This window comes from Triturus cristatus, chromosome 2_2, assembly GCF_964204655.1.
Source record: "Triturus cristatus chromosome 2_2, aTriCri1.1, whole genome shotgun sequence".
NCBI classification, from domain to species: Eukaryota; Metazoa; Chordata; class Amphibia; order Caudata; family Salamandridae; genus Triturus; species Triturus cristatus.
This window is the reverse complement of record NC_140582.1, coordinates 847873348-847894351: the sequence shown is the minus strand read 5'-3', so window position 1 is coordinate 847894351 and position 21004 is coordinate 847873348. Positions and strand designations below refer to the sequence as shown.

Sequence of the window (21004 nt, the reverse complement as noted above, 5' to 3'; positions counted from 1 at the left end):
GTTAGTTTTCATTGGAAAAATGTGTTGTGTCCATGCGTTTTGTGCAAACACAAGGAGATGATGGACGGACCGCTGAAACTTTTCAGACACTCGCCCCCAGTCACAGATCTGGGTTGAATCCATCATCGTTCTTCAGCTCACTTCACCACCCCAGTTCAGACACAGCTATTTGCAAATCAGTCTTGACCATGTGCCTCATGGGAACAGTCCAGCCCGAACTGCCAAGCCATGTCCAGAAACAAGCATCCTGGGTACGGTTTCGGACTAACATCCCTCATCAGCCAGGCTAGCTTGAAGTCAGTGGCAAATTGAGCAAGTGACCCACATCTGGGCATACCCTGCCAACTTAGGGCGAACAAAGCAAACACAAGGAGATGATGGACGGAGCGCTGAAACTTTTCAGACACTCGCTCCCAGTCACAGATCTGGGTTTTGTGCCATTTTCTTTCGCAGGCACAAGGCCTACCCACACAACTGAGGTACAATTTTTAACAGAAGACTTAAGGGAATGGTAGGACCTGTGCGCCATCTAGCAGATTCTACAACTTTCTATCGCAGAATGTGAGAAACATTTGTGTTTTTAGTCAAAGTTTAAGGTTTGCAAGGGATTCTGGGTAATCAAAAAAATCAAAACCCTGGATTCCGCTAGGTGTCTAGTTTTAAAAAATGTACAGCTTTGCTAGGTTTCCCTAGGTTCTGACTGAACTGGGCACCAAAATCCACAGTTTTCAGTGTATCAATGTGATGCGCCCATGTTGTATTTTGGGCCATTTCCTGTCGCAGGCACTAGGCCTCCCCACAAAAGAGAAGTACCATTTTTATTGGAAGACATGTGGGAACATATAATAGTAGAACATTTGTTATTACCAATTGGATTTCTCTGCATTTGTGCCTTTCAAATGTAGACCAGTGTGTGAAAAATAAAACCTTTGAATAAATGCCCTCTCAATCACATAATATGGGTGCCCACAAATTCAGTGACGTACAAGTAACCACTGCTCCTAAACTCCATATCTGGTGCCCATTTCAGAAATACACAGGTTTCTTAGATACTCGTTTTTCACTCTACATTTTTCATCATAGGAATTGGTCTACTCCAAAACCATTCTACAGTGCAGCTCAATTTTTGGCTCTGGGTACCTCAGGTTCTTGGAGAACCTACAGACCCTATATATCCCTGAAAACAGAAGGGTCTATCGGACATAATGGTACATTGATTTTGTAAATCAGCCATTGTAACAAAAAGTTACAGATAAAAATGGTATCACAAATAACTGTTTTCCCATCATTTTCAATATTTCTTTATTTCAAAAGTTAGATTCTTTAGAAAAACCAAAGTGTTTTTTTTTTTTTTTGCGGGTGGAGGGTGGGACTAAAAGATAAGTGGTTAAAAATGTAATAATAAAATCTTCTGATTACACACTATAGAACTGTGATTTTAGGAAGAAAAGAAAGATTAGGATTATTCAAATCAGTCAGAAATATCACGGTGGGAGGGACGTGAAAGAAGCAGCGCGTAGTGAGGAAGTGTGAGCCCATGATCAAGGATAACACAAATGAAGAAAAGCAAAAGTGTAAATGTGCTTGGCTTGACGTAAAATAAATTTTAATCATGAACAACAGTGCAATATAGAATGTACGTTTAAAACTCACCCTCGTGGAGTTGATTCTCTTTCAGTACACATTTAGCAAGAACAGATGAAACCGAAATGGTGCTAAAATGTTGTACAACTTTGGAAATGAATGAAGCTTCTAAATACGTACATGAGCTGCTGGGACGATAGTAGGAGCCGGGGTACCGTCTGCCCATGGTGCCTCCTTAACGCATCACCTACGTTGAAACTGGTTGTCAAAGATCACGACGGAAAGGCTGGGCTGAAAACAAAAACGGAAAACTTACAACAAAGTCTGCAAGTTCTTAATTTCATTGAAATACAACTTTAGCGAGGGTTAGGATTACTGTGGGGATGCATAATTCATGTGCTCACTGGGTGCAGATTGAAATTCCCACTGCTCTGATAAAGGTACCGTGCAGTTTAAGGAGCATTTACTTACAGTCCGCAAACATGAGTAGTGATTTTTCATCCATCTTGGAGTCAGATGGGTACTGCATTTGTATACCCATTTATAGAAAAATAAAATATCTCCCAGGCTGCTACTGATGAAATAGGTAGCAGCCACAAATTTAAGAATCAATAAGGCTTCAGTGGTTTGTTAAAAGGACATCAAAGCCTCTTTCACCTACTGAGGGTGGCTAAAACATTTTTTTAAGTAGGGTAACACAGAGGATGGGGTTCGCGAAGCAAACCCGGACGGCACGGATGGGGTAAGCAAAGTGGGGCAAATGTAAGCAACATGGAGTGTGGGGAGGAGAAGCAATGGGTAAGAAGGAGGGGGCCGGCCGTGGAAGCAACACAGAGGGCAGGGTGGGCAAGAGAGGAGGGCTCTCGTGGAGGAAAGCTATACAGAAGGTGGGATGGGTTGCTGAAGCAACGAGTGAGAGAGCAATGTGTAGCAGGCAAGGAAAAGCGCAGGCAAGAAAGCAACAGGGGGAAGTACACTAGAGAAAGTGGAACAATGAAGGGGGTGGTAGTGCTGCACGAGTGACAGAGAGCAACACGGAATGCAGAGGGAGAAACATATATGAGGGAGACAGCTAGAAAACACGTGCACTCCCACAGAGTACTTAACCCAAAAGGAAACGAGCATTGGCATAGCCAATAGGTCTCGCCTTTGGGACCTTATAAGTGTTTAGCCATGCAACAGTTGCATAACTAAATACTTATAAGGTCCCAAAAGCAAGACCTATTGGCTATGCAAAGCGGCCGTGAAAGTGAAAGTAATCGCGGTAAAGCGCGGCGCGCGCCCGCGCACATGCACTGTAGCTCTAGGCTGGCCTGGTAGCACTTTTTAGAGCCCTCTCAATAAGTCTCGCCAGACCAGCGCATGCGCTGGGTCAGGCGAGACCTAAAAAGGAGTGCTTGAAAAGGAAAAAGTGGAAGCATGGAAGCCAGGCAATCAAAAGAAATGGTAAAGGAGCTATGCGCCGTGGGTGACACAAACCAGAAGATTGACAAGCTAGGACACAAATAAGAAGTAGACAAACGAAAGTGACAGGAAAGCCAACCAATGGTAAGCAATGTGCGGGCTCTAAGTCCCTATATGTTCTTTGTAAGCCTACAATATGTCTTACAACAGACAGAGCGTGCAAGGTTCAGTATGGTCGACCTAAAAACAAACAAGTTAGTTTATACATCACAGCTTTTGCAAGAAATATTCCTACATAGAAGCTATAAAATTCACCTGTAACAAGTGAACAAACACCACCAATCAGTATTGTTGATATAAATACAGATCATCCCCCAAGTAGAGAGACCTCAAAGACAGTCAACTGTCACAAAATGCCTGGATTCACCTTTGTAATTCGATGAAGTAAATTTACAGCTGCCATAAACTCTACCATAATGAGACTAGACTTCACAATACAGAGGAAAGCAATCTGCCCCTCCTATGGTACAATTGGAGAATCTTCCAATTCCACTTAGACATACTATTCAATCAAGAACGGTCAATAAAGACCAAGATAACATACAGTAGTGATGGAAGCATGAGTCTGCCCGAGTTCTGATGGGTCTTCTCCCCTCATCAAACCATAACAGGATGGTGAGGGCTAGATGGCTATCACACCTACAAATAACTGTTTTATAATCTGAATTGATCTTTTTTTTCTCTAAAACTCTTTTTTATTGAGTCATCAGATAAAGTAATCACATATATTACAAAGAAATGAAAGTGTACATTAATCAGTATATCGGTTTCCATGCAGGTAGCTACAATATAGTATTTATAGAGCAAGAAAATAAACCATTCAGGTCTGTAAACGACAGTCCCTAACATGCGTAACATCTGTGTCGTATACCGCATAGCAAAACACTGGTCATGCCCATCAAGACCCTCCCTATATGTCATATCTGGTGTAACTACATTATTGTCCCGTGACATATCCCTATATGGTTTCAGCTTCTGCAGGTTGCGGTGGCGGCAGTTCCAATAGGAGACCCCTAAAATTCGCCCATCGTTTCCATATTTGAAAGTGTTTCTGTGGGCACCCGTGCTTTAAAAATAGGCTGTTCCTGCCCCATGCACCAGTCAAGGCCTGCCATCCAAGTCCTCAATTTAGGTGGAACCGGATCTTTCCACGCCATTGCTATATCCCTTTTTGCTAGAGTAAACCCCAAGAACAATAAATGCCTTATGTAAATATTACCCCCAATTTTGTCTGTGATATGCAGAAGAAAAAGCTTAGGAGAGAGAGGTAAGTCCCAGACTAGTACTTCAGATAAGCAATGAGTGACCCCTCTCCATAAACTGCCCAGTGTGGCACAAACCCAAATTGTATGCAATGCAGAAGTGTTCCATCCTCGCTGCCACATTGCAGGCACATAGGGGAATGTATCAGCCCCGCCCTCCAAAGTCGGTATCTGGTAAAGTAGGCATGATGTAGATACTTAAATTGGATAAGTCTGAGATGGGATGCAATTGCGGTGCATCTCGAGGATTCCAGGGCCTCTGTCCAATCATCGCTATCTAGGGGACCGAAGTCTGTCTGCCATTTCTCCCGAAGTGAATCTAAAGTGATGGAAAGGTTTGTCACTAATGTTTGGTATATCTTTGTGGTTTTATGATCTCCTAAATCCCTCATAAAAACCTTTGCCTCAATAGGATTAAATTCCGGGAGGGATTCTAGGTGTGTAATATATGGGGATAGGGCATGTCTCAATTGCAAGTATTTATAAAATTGTGTACGTGGCATGGCATATTCATGTCTGAGCTCATCATGGTACCATGTATGACATTTCCCAGCATGGATATACCTATGGCGTCCCATTGTATCAATCCTACTAGTGCGGATACTTGCGGCATGAGGCCTCTCTGCCAAAGGGAGGTCTCCCTTGTCAACCTCCTCCACCACCCCATCTTGCACAGCGAAACCGTCCACACACCGAAAACCACACGTGTAGCAGGTGGTAAGCTTCCGCAGCTCTTTCGGCGTGTATAGTAGTTTGTGTGGCAATACATCCCCCATAAGCCATCTCTCTACCCAATAGGCCGGGTCAATGCTAATCCCATACCACCAGCCGTTCAAAACCAAGAGGTGGGATGCAGCATGATATGATTGAATATCAGGAGTTTCTATACCTCCACCACAGGTTGATTGAAAGCACGTTTTAAGTGGTACTCTAGCAGCCTGATCCTGTCTCAGAAAGCAGCTCAACCTGGAGTTAAACTGCCAGAACCAGGAGATTGCTATCTGAAAAGGGTGGTTCTGAAGTTGGTGGTGAAGGCGAGGGAGAGACACCATTTTGAATATTGCTGATCTACCTAGTATGGAAAGGGGCATACGCGCCCATGCCTCCATCTCCGTCTGAGTGTGCATCCAGATGGGGGCAGTTTTCTTATTCCACGACACCGATTGAGTGTCCGAGATGTAAACCCCGAGATATTTCAGTCCGTTTGTGGCCAGTGTTACTTCCGCTGTCCAGGTGCCACCACGGATGGGCCAAAGAATTGATTTCTTAGCGTTTACATAGAAGCCAGAATGCTGACCAAAAATCTGCATAACGCGGAGAATTCGAGGCCCCGTCCAATGCGGATCCATGAGCAAAAACAGGGTATTGTCTGCAGAAAGGGCGATCCGATCTGTATATCCCCCCAGCCATTTGAAGCCCCTCACCTGTGCGTCGATTAGAACCCATGAGGCTAGCAGTTCCATAGCGAAGGCACATAAATACGGGGAGAGGGGCACCCCTGCCAGGTGCACGTCCTATAGAGAAGCGATCTGATGTCGCACCGGCCACTTTAACCGAGGCCGAGAGGTCAGTATATAATAGTCTAATATAGGACGTGTCGTGGGCCTATGTTTAAGCGCTGTAAAAGAGCAAATAAGTAGGTCCAACCCAGCGAGTCAAATACTCGATCTGTGTCGGCCAGCGACAGAGCTGCCGGGCCCTCCAGGTGATCAATTGCCGCTACCGCATTGTGTACCCGTCGAATATTGCAACGGGTCGCCCGATGGGCCATAAAGCCGGCCTGATCAGGGTGGACCAGTTCCGACATGTAAGGAAGGATGCGATTGGCCAGGGCTTTAGCCAATAATTTGGCCTCCACATTCAGCAATGAAATAGGGCGGTACGAAGAGTGTTGATCTGGAGGTCGGCCAGGTTTGGGGAAAACCGTGATTTCGGAGTGTTGCCAGTCTGGCGGGTGTCTCCCCTCCTCTAGGGCTACATGGATCCTTTCCAAATAATGAGGAAGGAATTGAGATTGGAACGATTTTAAGAACTCACACAGGAAGCCGTTTGGACCTGGTGCTTTACCAGAGAGCAAATCGACCAGGGCAGCACTCAGCTCCTGGATTGTTAGCGGGGCATCAAAATCCGCCCGCGCCGCATCTGATATGACCTTCGGGGGTAAGTCGTCAAGATATTGGTGAATCAGGGGTTCCTGTAGGGCATCACTGGGGGCACAAAGCTCTGCATAATAAGCCGCAAAGATAGAAGCAATTTGAGTAGGATCTGTGAGTGTTCGACCGTCATTAGGGAGAATACCGGGTATGCTTACCGGACAGAGGGCTCGCTGGCACAAGCGGTGTAGAAGGGAACTTGATTTATCCCCCCATTGATAAATTCTACTGCGGGAGGCCAGCCAAGCCTGTCTGGCCTCATCATGCAGCGTGACAGCATAGGTTTGTTGCAGAAGAAGCAGTTGGCGACAAGTCTGCCTGCCGTCCACACCCCTACAACTCCGCTCCAATTCCAGCAACTGGGTCTCGGTTCGAAGCAGTGTCTCCCGGCGTTTTTTTCCGTGGAGCAGCACAATACGCAATATCCGCTCCCCTAATGGTGGGCTTCATTGCCTCCCAAATAGTGACTGCTGAACTCACCATGCCCAAATTATCGGCAAAGTAATCCGTGAATGTCTGACACATGTGCGATTTATATTGCGAGTCTTGAAGATGCCACGGTGACAGGCGCCCTGAATTGATCTTTTAAATAATAATTTCCAAGAAAGAAAAAAGTGTCCATGTTCACGAAAAGATTAGGTTTTAAAGGAACTTTCCCCAAAGACATGCCCCATATTAAATTGTGATATTACATTAATTAGTACACAAAACTGTGTTTTATCCAATGTGAACATTATCCAAATGAACGCTACGCTAACAAGACACCGTAAAACATACACATTTACTTTTACAATAAAACATGGAAATATAAGATCAAACATTCAAAGTTTGTAGGAAAGAAGATTGCTAGTGTATTCAAACAATTTCTTGATTGTGGGTCACAACGCTTGGGTTTATAAGTGTTTTTGGAATGTTTAGTTCAGAGCCTCCCGCTGAAAGATAGCATGCTTCAAATCTCATATTTAGAGGATCACGTTATAGGTTTTGAGAAAATGAAAGCCAAAAGAATGGCATTTTGGGTGTTTTGCACGAATATATGAACTTCCGACGACTTTTATAATAGTAAAAATGATCATTTTCAGTCCTGTGCTCATTCGGCAAACTTATCCTGAATGGAGATGTTGTATGTGGACTTGGTTTATTGTTAGCTTAATCCAAGGATGACGTTCAAGAAGCAGTGAGATTAATTTTGATTGCCTTCTAGGACAAATGATTCATATTATCTTTCACAAAATTTCAGGTCACTGCACATCTTAGAGAAATTAGTGAATCATAAGTACTGAAATTGAGCAGAAATATCAATAATTGCAGAAATGTAGATCTCAAGTATTACATAAGAAAATGCAGCCCTGCTCCTAATTTGTGCCGCGTAGCACTACCACTATGAAATGCATGCATATAGATTATCTTCAATTGTCTTGGGATATAGAAAGAATGAGCAAACGGCATTATTCAAAAACGATCTTCATTGTACTGTACTGAGTTACATAATTTATATACCGCTCACTACCCTTATGAGGGGCACTGAAGCGCTTGTCTACATGGGCAGCAAACTTCATGTAGGGGATATGGTTGGAAGGGTGTTGATCAGAGGTGGTTCCTCCATTTGGGCAGAGAAGCGTCACCCACCCCCCCTCGCTGCGAACTCAGCAGCTGCAGCAGATGTGGATTTGATGATGGAATGGTGCACATCCTGCAGGTCGTCACGGGCGGGGCCCTTCCTGCTGCTGATTGACAGCAGGAATTACTTGCCTAAAGCCTGAGGTGCGCATATCAAATGTATGTGACATGGGCACTTCAGCCCACACCAATGTACTAGGTGTGTGACAGCTGCTAGACTGCAGGCACCGGCTCCTGGCCTGGAAGGAGGCGCTGTGTGGGCCTGCTCCGACCAATCATGGCGCTGTCTTCATGCATGGGGGCAGTTCCATGAATGGTTTGGATCTTTGGCCCTTCGTCGCAGGCTCCAAGGTTTTCGGCGAGCCAGGCAGTAGGGTGCCTTCTAGCCAGATGAATCGCTCTTGGTGAGTACTTTTGTTTATTTGGAGTACAATTGGCCCTTTAGTTGTGGGATTGCGGTGTGTTGGGTGGGATGACGCCCGTAAGCATTTATTGTGCTGTACGTTGTTTTGGTCGTTCCTTGCCCCAGTTCGCAAGAAGGTCTGCGAGGGGTCATGGGTCTGCACTGTATGAAAGGCCGTGCTGTTATCTTACCGAGTTCTTCTACTTACTGTGTGTTCTGGTGCTGTGTACGGAACACACAAGGTTGTGCACTTTGAAAAAAACACTATGCACTACCAAAAAAAGCAGCATGGATTTTCGACAAGGCTTTGGCAGCGCATACATACTCTTTTTGGTGCTCGCACCCTAGCGTTGCAGTGCACAGCACTTTTGTAGGGGGTTTTAAAACAGAGCCTGGAATCGCACATGCTCGTGCGTGTGCTTTTCCTTTTGGCTTCTGCGATTGGCCTTTGAGTGAGTGTATTTCTCAAAGACAGCACGCAATAGGCCAAAGGTGGACGCATTGCACTGCCCATGACCTATTGGTGTCTATTACGCGCACCAAAGGCCATGTGGTTTCAATTATCGTGCCCAGACACGGGCGCGATAATTGAAAACACATGTTTGCTGTGGCACGCGCACACCACTCGCGGTCCTGTTTTTTTTCAATAGCGATCACTTTCGCGATCGCTTTCAGTCCCACTTGTTTTAGAATCTTGCCGCAATGGCCGAACAGACCCATTTAATCAATGCAGTAAATCGTATGGCCGTACCTCCTGAATTCTAAGTACTTTAAATGGATTATATCGTTTTGGATGTAACCGTCGTGCAGGCTTGCACAACTACGTGGGCGTGGCCAGTAAAGTTAGCGAACCAAAAATAATACGAGACGATCTTCAGCTGCGTCACCCTGCTAAGCAAAGCTAAATTTGACTCTGCTTGGATTCAGCCAGTGTTAAAAACAGGCACATTAAAAATGCATTGCGATTAGAAGGAGAGGAGAGAGTCTGGCTTATTCAATCAAAGATCGCATCACTGACGTATTTACTAGCGACGGTCTCGAGGGTAGAATGAGCGCCGCTTCCCTCTCCCTGCCCGTCCCAGACTACCAGCCCTTCCCATTAAAAGCCCCTTTGCCTAAAGAGCGTATTTCTATGGAGGTCAGCGGCGGGGTAAACGCCAATCATGCACTCTACTGATGACAGAAAAAGGAAGAGACTGAAAACATTCATCGTGAAATGAAATGAGCGCACTATGTCAGCGTTCGATAGGTGCAGCGGAGTCCTGTGGCTTGCAAGCTGTTAATTGTACGCAACGTGTGTGTGCCGTCACATCCGAGGACGGAGAGCCCATCACCAAAACGGGAACGCCAATAAATGTCTATATGACACTATTTTATTTCGTGTATGTATTTGATGATTTAATCAGGACCACCTCAGTAGGTGGATAGCTCAATGTTTACAATACACTGTGCATCATAATTTCAATTAGGCAGACCAGTGATTGTAGGGTAATCAGAGATGTATCTGGATAAGGGCTGTCTGCTTTTCAAGATGCAGAGCACTAGGGCATTTTCAGTTTTGACCTCACAAAAAGCTACCACTCGTTTTCTGGGGACCAAGTTAAGTAAGTAGCCATACAGCTTGTTCATAGCTACCAAGGTTTCAGATTGCTATGTGTGACATTTTCAGAATTTCAGTGTAATTATGAGTGACATTTTTGCCAACCCTCGCGATTCAGACAGGATACTACAGATTTCAAGGCTAGTCTCCAGCCTCCCTGCATTTAAAAAACAGATTGCTCAGAGGGCATTAGATGGGACTGGTCTAGTGAAATTTGAGAGATTCACTGCCAGTGACCTGCTCCGGCAGGCCAGTGCATAACATTTTGGTCACTCACTTTCTGCCTGCCATAGCGCTTTCTCTGTACTCCCGACAGGTAAGGAAAACAATCATTTGCAATGCAATAGGTCTCGCATTATTAAAGTTTGAGCTATTGGTGTTGCATTATTTAGCAATGCCAATAGCTCAAACTTTAATAATGCGAGACCTATTACATTGAAATGCATGTTTCTTCATGCAGCTCCTTACTCGCTCTAACAGCACTTTACCTTCATACTCCATTTTGCCACTCGGCAGTTTTAAAAATGTGTTGTTTGTAGAGATATCAGTGATGGCGGGAAAAATCGTGCAATGCTCGTGCACCGTCTGGAGCAGTCTGACTTTTTTTGTTTTCGGTGTGGGCGGCCTGCTGCCCTTGATTCGCCTCACCTCGTTTAAATGTCACTAGCTGCTCCTGGTGTTGACTGTTTTTTAGGTCTCGCATGACCCAGCTCATGCGCTGGTTTGGCGAGACTTATTGAGAGGGCTCCAAAAAGTGCTACCAGTCCAGCCTTGACCGCGATTACTTTCACTTTCGCGGCCGCTTGGGATAGCCAATAGGTCTCGCTTTTGGGACCTTATAAGTATTTAGTTATGCAACTGTTGCATGGCTAAACACTTATAAGGTCCCAAAGGCGAGACCTATTGGCTATGCCAATGCTTGTTTTAAAATCCTATGTGGGAAGGCTTTCCATGTCTCAGCTTAGAGGTGTGATGGATGAAGATGAGGTATGAGAGACAGCAGCACAGTTTATTCAGTAGGCTGACAGCTTTGAGCAACTCTGCATGTCCCTGTATGGTATTTCATATGATCACAGTACACTTAGCTGGTTATTGCACTGGGTTGTCCAACTTGATATGTTGTTTAGAGTTCTTGGACCTGAGCAGGCATGGTAGGAGAGATAAATTGTGTAAGATCTGCTGAGATGGATTTTGTTACTATCATCCCATGACTGCATGTCATTGTGAGATGTAGGAAACTGGTCTTAAAGTGTAGCAAGTTGGAACCTGCAACAGTGTACTAGATTAGAGTTTCTCCAATTGGCCAGCATAAATTGACAGACCTCTTCAGTTATTCCATGCCAGTTCAATTGGTGAAGGCTTGTTTAACGGCTGGTACATTAATTGTACACTGTATTTTTATATAGTGCTTACTATCTCAAATGAGGTGTTGAAGCACTTCGCGGCGAGTAGCAAGCTACTCCGGAACCCAAGATTAGAGGCAGATTAGTAATTTTTTTCTTTGTGCATTATTTGTGCTAGGCTTGTGCTCTTGATTTCTTGTTTGTTTAGTTGAGTTTAGAGTAGGGATTGAATGATGGGAGATGGTTGTCAGTGGACCATATGTGTGAAGGTAGTGAACTCCACAGTTTGGCTGATTAAATGAAGAGAGATGTTCCATCTATGTTTTTTGTCTTATTTGTGGGAATGTCGGAGGGGGGGGGGGCATTCTTGAACGTAGGTACCGTTGTATTTGTCGATTTTCTTCCTGATGGAGAGTGGTTGTTTGCCATGTATTGTTTTGTGTGTGGTACAAAACAGCTTGAAGGTGCATGTTCTGTTAACCAGTGTAGTGTCCTCAAAGCTGGAGATTTGTATGCTTTGGGTTTGCATGTTAAGGAGGTGCGCAGTTGTCATTTTTCAACTGTAGCTCTGCAAGTATTGGGTGATGGACAAGACCCATAGCAGAGGTATTATGTAACTGTAAGAAGATTAAAGTATAGTTGGTGCTGAATGCTGGTTGGTATAGTATTAGTATTGGCTAGGAGGATACTATAAGAATTTACATTACTATATAATAACCTGGCTAACCGTAGGTCAGCTCTTCTTAGCGTACATTGGAAGTAGTGTGCTGATTGGGTTTTTCCATTTCTATGGGCTGTAAACTGTAGATTGAACTTGAAGGTGCAATTATCGTTCCGGGTACTATCCGGAGATTGTGGGATAGTATACTTATCTTGGGAACAACCATGATTTCAACTGTCTTCTGAAGTATATGTGTTTCTCAGTGCTTTGAATCTTGACTGGTAGTGTGTTCCTGAGCTTAATGTGGTCTGTACTAAGAAAGCATTGGAATTCTTGTGACAATGGGGTTTTATGATTCATGGTACAAGCTTGGAGAGCAGTGTCCTTTTTTGTTTGCATTTCTTGAAGTTAATTTGTAAGTATATTGGTCATTTTCCTTGGGAAGCTCTGTGGACAATGCAGAGTGCCATGAACATGGCCTTCTAGCAACAGGTAGCCAGTGGAGTGACTGCAGGACTGGAGTCAAGTTTTGTCTTGGGTAAGGGCTGAGAAGGATTCTTGAGGAAGTAATCAGGATTAACTGTATTTGGTGCATGTTGAATTTGAGAGCACCAAGGTATAGGCTGTTGGCATAGCCAGGCTTGGAGCGAGTAGGATGATGGCTTGTAGCTTTTGTTGGTATCTAAGGTATGGGAAAATGTAGCACAGTGTTTTCCTTTTGCAGAAGCCACTCTTCATGATGTTGGTCACATGTAGTATCAAGGATAGAGTCTGAATCCATGATTACCTCTAGGTTCTGACTTATCTTGGAGGCGCCTAGAGATCCTTAGGCCATATGGTGAGTTTAGTATTTTTGCCATTGTCTGCCGATCATGAATTGCCTTTGCGGTGTTGAGATTTAGGTGGGTATTTATCATCCATTTGTTTAAAGTGTGATGGCAGTTGTCAAGTTTTGAGTTGTAGAGGTCTTGTGGGCCATCCATTTTTATAAAGATTTGGGTGTCATCTGCATAGACTTAACAGGTGAAGCTGAATGATATAATCAGGTTTGGTAAGGGGGTAAGGAGGATGTTGAATAAAAGTGGGGATATAACAGACTCCCAAGGGACGCCATAGTGTTGAGTGTGAGGAGCTGATGAGAAAGTTGGTAAGTAACACTTTGCCTCCGAGGTAAGAAAAATATAAATGTTTGAGCATTTTTATGTGTTCTCAGACAATGGAGTGTGTCCCTGTAGCATCTTGTGGTGGTGGATGGTGCCAAATACAACTGATAAATCCAGAAGCAATAGGGTGGCCACTACATGCTTGTCCACTGTGAGTTTAAGGTCATCTGAAATGGATATGATGGCTGATCCTGTGTCTTAGCCTGGTCTAAAGCTGGACTGTCAGTCTGACATTATATGATCTTCTTCTGTAAATTTTGGAAGTTGGGTTCTTTTACATATTTTTCCTTAGAAAAGTGGATTTATTATAGGCCTGCTGGGTTGGATGACACAAGATTTTCCTAAGTGTTCTAATGCAGTCGGTCTCAGATCTGGTGAGAACGAACCTAGTTCCAGGGACTACTTGAATAAATATCTAGCTGCCTCCTTTGTACAGGTTGTACGAAGAATATGTTGAAAGGTGTTTGGAGGTTCTGGGTCTGAGGGTGATACCTCATGTCTTGACTGCCAGCCATGATGAATATAAACTTAAAAATAATGTTTTTAAAGGGTATTGAAAGTAATGTAGTGGTGGGAAACTGCTTCTGTCTATCTCTTTCTATATTGGTAGGGTCCTGTGTTGGGGTGGCGTGGTCTCTATTTTCCTTCCGGTAATTTTTTATCTTTTCAATTTTTTAGATCAATCCCACGGAAATTCTGTCATAGAAATCTTGTGATTGTGGGGTTTCTGTTTTTTGGCACTCTAGGTTGCTGAATTCTGCTAGAATCCTGTGGAATTCCTTAGAAGGGCAGTCAGCTTCAGATACATGTGTGGAGTAGTGTTGTCTTTTCGTGGTTCTAATGGCTCTTCTGTAGGCTCGGTTATAGTGGGGTGGTGTGATTTACACTTTTGTATTTCTTGATTTTCTACACTTGTGTTGTAGTATGTTGAGTTATGTTTTCATTCTTGTGTTTTCATTTTTGTGATCAATCTTGTTTGGCCAGTGCTTTGGCGATCCGGTTGTAGAAGGTGTGTATATCCTGAGGTGTTTGAGGGGGAGTGTATTTAGGAAATGTAGGCTTTCGGGGGTAGTTGTAGATATAACTGGTGTAAGTGAGAAGTTCCTTAACTTTAGTTTTAAAGATGATGATGCAGAGTTTCTGGCCTTTTCCAGTCCGTAACAGGCCCAAACAGACTGCATCCATAACCTGACACCCTTTACCCCTCAGTGTGAAAGGTGTGTTGATCGAAGTGTTTTGGTGACAAGGAGGCTTTATTTTCTTGACTAAGGTCATATTTGGTGCCCCTCTCCTTGGTCATAGGGGTCCCTCTCTTCCTTTTTTGAAACCCTTTACCTGGACACCAGGGCTAAATGTCCTAAAACCGGTTTAATAATACCAATTGATCAGGTGGCCTGTATCAATGGGAATCCCAGCCCTGTGAGACAATAGGAAACCAGGCCCCAGGCCCTAAGCTCTAGATCCAATAGAAACCATAGACCTGGGACCAAGAAGGAACCCAAGCCCTGAGCCCTTCCGCAAACAGAAACCCTAGCCCATAGAATCAACAGGAGCCCTAGCTCTAAACCTACAGCCAGTAGAAACTTTACCTATATAGATCTGGTGACCTTTAACTTAAGGGCTGTAGAATGGCCTGTTCACATGACTTTGGGACCAGCCGAATCACTTAGCCTTCCAGAGGTGTGCTAAGTGAGGGTGGGAGGGGGCTACTTCTCAGCTCAATATCTCCTTGGTTGCAGACTGACCCAATAAAAGACTTCAGTTGCCGTTCACCACTGCAGGTAAAGTCTAGTTTATACGGACCTGAAAATGCTACTGTACAGTTTGCAATCTTTCTTTAACCACCCCAAAATCAAGTGCTGAGCAGATTTTCAAACACATTTCAACACAAAGTTAGCAGGCACTGCACACTTAAGGTAGGTTTTGCACTCACTGTTTTTGAGTGGTGTTTAGTCTTTTTTGACACTTTAGATGAAGGAACTCCTAAGCAGGTGTGTACACACAATAGACTCAAATGTGAAACTGGGCAGCAAAAAGCTGCCTGCTCCTACCAACTTTGCTCTGTCATTGTTTGCTGGGTTGTTCAGGGTTCACAGAACCCCAGGAGCACCAAAAGAAGATGACTTACACGATTAAGTCGTGGATATGTCTGACCTAGCAATAGTTTTAGCTGTTTTCTTATGTTTTCCCAAAACAAATGTCAAAAATACAAACAAACATATATACATACAAACATACATACAGGAGCTTTTGTCAGCTCTTTTCCTCCTTTGGTCAATTAACGTATCATTCTTGTTTTGCTACCACCAAGTTCATCACAGTATAGGGTAATAGGACAGCCCACTTCAGCAAGAGGCTCATTTGCACTGGGACGGATCATGTGCACATCCGTCTAAAAAGATGCATAATTTAGTGGTAGACTGGTAACTGGGGTGATGACCACTTATTTTTATATTTTTGATAAATATTTTCCATATTGCATATGTTTGCACAAAAAAAAAAAAATGAACTGTAGTAATCCAGCAAAGGCCAGACATATTAACTTTGCCCATGTTCGTGGTGGTATTGGATTTCTCATCGCCTAACGTTACAGCTTCAAGAACATATACTTTATAATGGTAAATGAATGTGATGTTATCGTCATTGTGCTTGGAGTAAAATGACCAACAATTTGATATCCAACATGTACGCTCATTACAATTTTATTTCAATGTCTAGTCGCTATTAGTTACTGTTCAGACTTACCCTTACTTGGACATATTAAACTGAACAGGACTCAAAAGTTACACACAAATCTGTTCAGAATACTTTTGAAAATCTAGTACTATCGGCTTTTCTACATTACAAAGAACCGAAAATCAAAATAAAGCATTGCCATCAAAACTATCTTATTAGAAACATGGATATTTTCTGGTAGGGATAGCGTTTCATCCCCATGTCTTTTCATTTTAGACAATGCAAGCCGCGACAATGGTTTTTTCATGGTACTACTTTCTAAGGTAAGGTTTTCCACAAGAAATGTAACTTTCTTTCATCCTGAGGTGTAGTGCTTGAAAATGACCATGTATAAACCTTTAGTGCGCTTGGTCCCCTCTCAAGTAAAACCTATTTATCGTCTGAATTAAACATTCAAACATTCCTGAATTTTATAAACTATCTACTTGTCCAAGGAGCATGATGCTTCAGAAATCTACTTGTCGAGCAAAACATCCATGTGTCTTTTTTCTGCCATGCACAGAGGTGACAAATTATGGCAGCATACTTATTATATAAACGTTCTGACAATAGCTTCTGCCACCTTTCAGAAAATCTATACAGGCCCGATTAGGAGTAGAGCGGACTTAAAATCCTGTATGAAATTCCACTCCACCGTGATGGGACGGTTGTTCTCACACATGGATTTACCGGGTGTGAGAACAACAGCGCTGATTTTACTGGCGGGAAAACCGGACCTGTAAAAATCGCTTTGGTAACCCGCTGCCTAGGCAGGTTTTCCTGCCTCCACCCAGCACTGAGCCAGGTCACACGGTGACCAAACTACAGTCTCTCCTGCCCAGAGCTTATTGTAAATGTGAGCGATAATAACCACTGAAAAGGGATACCATGTGCAATTCCAACTGATAATATCAGGGCTGCATGGTACTTACATCATGGTATTGTTTTTAATGATTGCGGGTTTACCCCCCCACCAGTACCATGCAACTCGCAGTCAGGGTACATAGCGGCTGGAACTTGGTGGGAAGTGGTAGCTCTAGGATTAGAATGCCCTGCGAGTCGGTGAATAACATTTATGGGTATGCACAATCTCCTTTTAAATATTGTTTCACATTGGAAAAGGTTGGAAATTTACTCCTGAAAAAAGGAAGGAGTAAAACTATTCCATGGAGGGAAAAAGGGGACATATTGAAAGTGAGTTTGCAGTTGTTCAGCAGATTTTTTGCATGAGCAAATATGTGTGTCCATATTTGCTTGTGAGAAAATGGATATTAGAAAACTTTACTAGGAGTACGGTTTCCGGGCCTATGTCTATAAACTCTTGTGAATTCCTGAAAGTTGTAACTCTGCACCAATGCAAGGACGAATACATGCAAATGCACTATGGTGGCATTCTTTTTTCTTTTAACAAATAAGCATATATAAAACATGTTTCACTAAATGATGCCTTAGACAAATGGTATTTAAAGTAGCCCCTTAGTTTAATAAAACCTTTTTAATGTGCAGTTTTTTGCTTACATTTTATTTCGGATGAAAGCACTAATCTTGCCAACATGATTCTGCATGTATTTGTATACTATCAGAGAGAAATCTGGGCGAATTAGAAGTAGCTCAAAATGGTTACATTTTGAAAATGTGCAGATGTTTTAATACTGTATCCACTTGCCATAGTTGTAATCTATTCAGATTATATTTATAGGTACAATAGAAGACAAGCGCAACACATCTCACTCCAACTACGGTATTTCTAGTGGAATTGTCACTTATGGCAAACCGGTTCAAGTGATAGAATTAACAGTGCTATGATGACATGCACTCAGCTTGAAACGGAAAGACACATTCAATTCATTATGACAAATGCCTACTTCAGGTAATGAACATCCTGAACTCAAAGCCTACCCTCTATGGATTACTCCCAGAACAATACAATAGCTTTAATAGTTATTAGGTTAATTAATAATGCTTGTAATTTTCAGATGTTTGCATAGAATCCACAGCGAATGCCTCGTGCATCGTTGGAATGAAGACTAGAACTAGGAGGAGATTAATGCGATAGCTAAACCCATACAATCCTACCTCTTTTAATTCAGTATTAATGGTTCAGGAAATAATCATTACTGTGAGAGTAAATTTAGTAAAACATGTCAATGAATGGGCTAATCGCCCTCTCAGGCTCCAAGATTAACAACTGTAGTTACAAATCTCAGTCAAACTCAATTATTGTGAAGACAATTCTGAATGTCAAACTACCTGAAACGTGCACTTATCTGTGCTTATTACTTTCGTGTACTGGCTGCACGACACAAACTGGGCAAATGTAGCAGGAATAGCAGGTATTAATCAGCTTGGAAGTGGTGAATAATCAATACTAATTTCGAAACACCTTGAGCAATAGCGTGGAAAGTCTAAGTGCCAGAGTTAATGAGGCTGCATAGTCTCAGGTCTCAAACAAGCAAACCATCAACAAAAATTAGAGATAGCAAAATGCAGTGTTCAAACTCCCCAAAAACTGTTAGCATTACAATGAGAATAAGCAGTACAAGCGGATGTCACCGTTTGCCTTCGCACAAAAACCCAGGTAGACAAAAAACAAACCGTACACCTTATCTGTGTGTACAGATAAGGAAGAAGTTGTATTTATTACAGCCACAACTTAAAAATACAACTGTTGCAATTCTCTTCACATCGAAAACACTAACTTTTGTGTATACATACTTATACAGTGCAATCTAGATATTACCACTCCAAACCTGAATCAACCTTAGACAAGCCTGGCCACTCTGAAGGTCTTTTCTACAACTAATAATTTAGCATCTTGTCGAAACGAAGGGTTCTTGCCGGAATAAGGAAAACATTCTGTTCCCCACGTGGAAGCAAAGGCCTGCTCTGATGCAGACCTCACACCCATGCCAGAGGAATCCTTGATAGATCTCCTGACGCCTTCCTGAAAGATGTGCTTGAGCAACCAGGCCATAGCGTGATCCCCTGGCGCAAGCCCATCTCCCTGCTTCAACTGGGCTTTAATAAGGAGATGTTATCAAAGGCTAGAAAGAGGCGTGTAAGCCCTTTACCCCACTCCTCTGGCACCAATAGAGTTCCACAGCCCACATTCTTGGAGTAAAGGCAAGCATTCTCAGAAATTTGATGCCAAAAGGTGCCTAAATGTATCCTTGCCAAAAATGAGCCAACCCCACTACAGGTTGAGCATGGTTCATCAACTATGTACTCCAGTCTCTACCAGACGGGGAGAGCTGCTGAGAAATCAAAAGCGATTAGACAGCCTATGAACAACTCACTGCTCAGCTGAGATAGTGGATGTGGTCAACAATAACAACAGTGCTACCCTCTTAAGTACCAAGGAGGGATAAAGTTCCTGTATTAAGAAATTTAGACATGCAGCTGTTAACTTTGGCAGAATTATTTTGTGCCTTTACAGATGACCCACATCACTGCTTCAGGAAGGGTCTTAGCAACCAAGATATGTTCACCATCAGTGGCTCAATGAGATCCCTTCTTCCATGCTGAACCAAATCACTACCACCAAAGTATACACTATGAGAGCAGTCAATAGAGACTTCTCACATCCATACGCAATCTGCTCCTCGTTCCTCGTCTCAATGGAAGGCATAGTGGCTCTCAACACTCTGACTCAAAATGGCGAAAAAAGTTAAGTAAATATATGAGACTCCTTTGGGGCTGTAAACCCATCTGTAATAAACCTGACAGGCTGGTGCACCATCTACAACAGGGAGAATTCAAAATAAAAAAATAATTAACTGCACCTTCGTGGATGAGGGGTGCACTATGAAGGCACTTAGCACCATGTCCTATCGACATCAGATCAAAACGACTCATCTATAATTCAGAAAAAAAACTTGAAGACACACCTCTTGAAGGAACACAATCCTTGACCCGATGGTCTACCATTGACCTCCAGCCCATTATTTCATCTTCTGAGGGGCCATGCCCTTTGTTCAGTACTCTACGGCTCTCAAGCTACATTTGTGTTCTATAAATACCTAAGACAAACAAACATGACTCTCTGTCTAAAGTTACAATGTGCTGTTTTAGATCTATTTTTAAATTTGTTTGATGCTTTATATCTTGTAGGTTCTAGTTTTGGTTGCATAGGAAACCTGGTGCTCCATGGATTTGTGAGCAGGAGCTAGGTGTCTGTTCCTTGAAGAGTTGTCACTAACAAAAATGTAAAATATACAATCTTCTAGTTATGCTGAATACCTCAAAGAATCCATATCAAGTAATTACACCAACATCAAACTTGCATTTAGTTGCTGAAATAGTTAGAGAGCGGGCTACTCAGTATCCAATAATCCTGGATTTTCTAATGTAAGATGTTAAACAGTCTATATTGTCCATCTGCACTCAGTTTTTTATGGGCAAATTCAATATAATAAAGATCAAGAAGAATGTTTGACTCACTGTAGACTTATGGACATTGTTATTTTACAATCTGATTGAAAGTACTAACTTGTGGACTGTGGTGTTAGTGTACAGATGGACAATGTAGATTTTGTCACAAACATGATGTTCCAAAAGAATCTCCTTACCCCTCTGTAGTCAGAGATTGCGGACAACATATCTAATTTTAAGTTTAATATCAGCTGGAGTTTTTGCCTCAAATAGTTGCTATGGAGTTTCTGTTGTTGCTATATAACAGAAGAGCTAACACGATCAAGTTAGAACTACATTAGATAAACAGACTTTTTAGTCAATAATCCTGGAGTCTAGGGCTTTTACAACTTGCACCGGTCTCTACAGATGCCTACTAGGTACCCGAGTGGGTCCATTAATAATAGTGTCAAAGCAATCTCAATAAGACTTATTGTTCAACTAAAAGTGGACGTTGCACCCTATACTCGCACTCATTCATATCCGAATGCACCCGGGTTTCTATTCCTAGAGCTAAATGCCCTCTGCTATACATTGAAAAAGCACTAATAAAGCAAAAGGTAAGCAAGAATCATAACTACGTGATCATTATCCTTTGCCCGATCTAATGTTCTAGTCCCTCAATT

General features: G+C 42.8%; 1 protein-coding gene across 9 annotated transcripts in view; it reads right to left on the bottom strand.

The window, feature by feature from the left end:
* Positions 1-21004, bottom strand: part of APBB2 (amyloid beta precursor protein binding family B member 2) — a 1135523-nt gene that overhangs the window by 802556 nt on the left and 311963 nt on the right. For all 9 annotated transcript variants that reach the window (XM_085642196.1, XM_085642193.1, XM_085642198.1 and 6 more), the window contains one exon: positions 1765-1875. In XM_085642196.1, the coding sequence (XP_085498322.1) occupies positions 1765-1810 (46 nt within the window). In that variant the 5' untranslated portion in view covers positions 1811-1875. The remainder of the gene's footprint in view (positions 1-1764; positions 1876-21004) is intronic.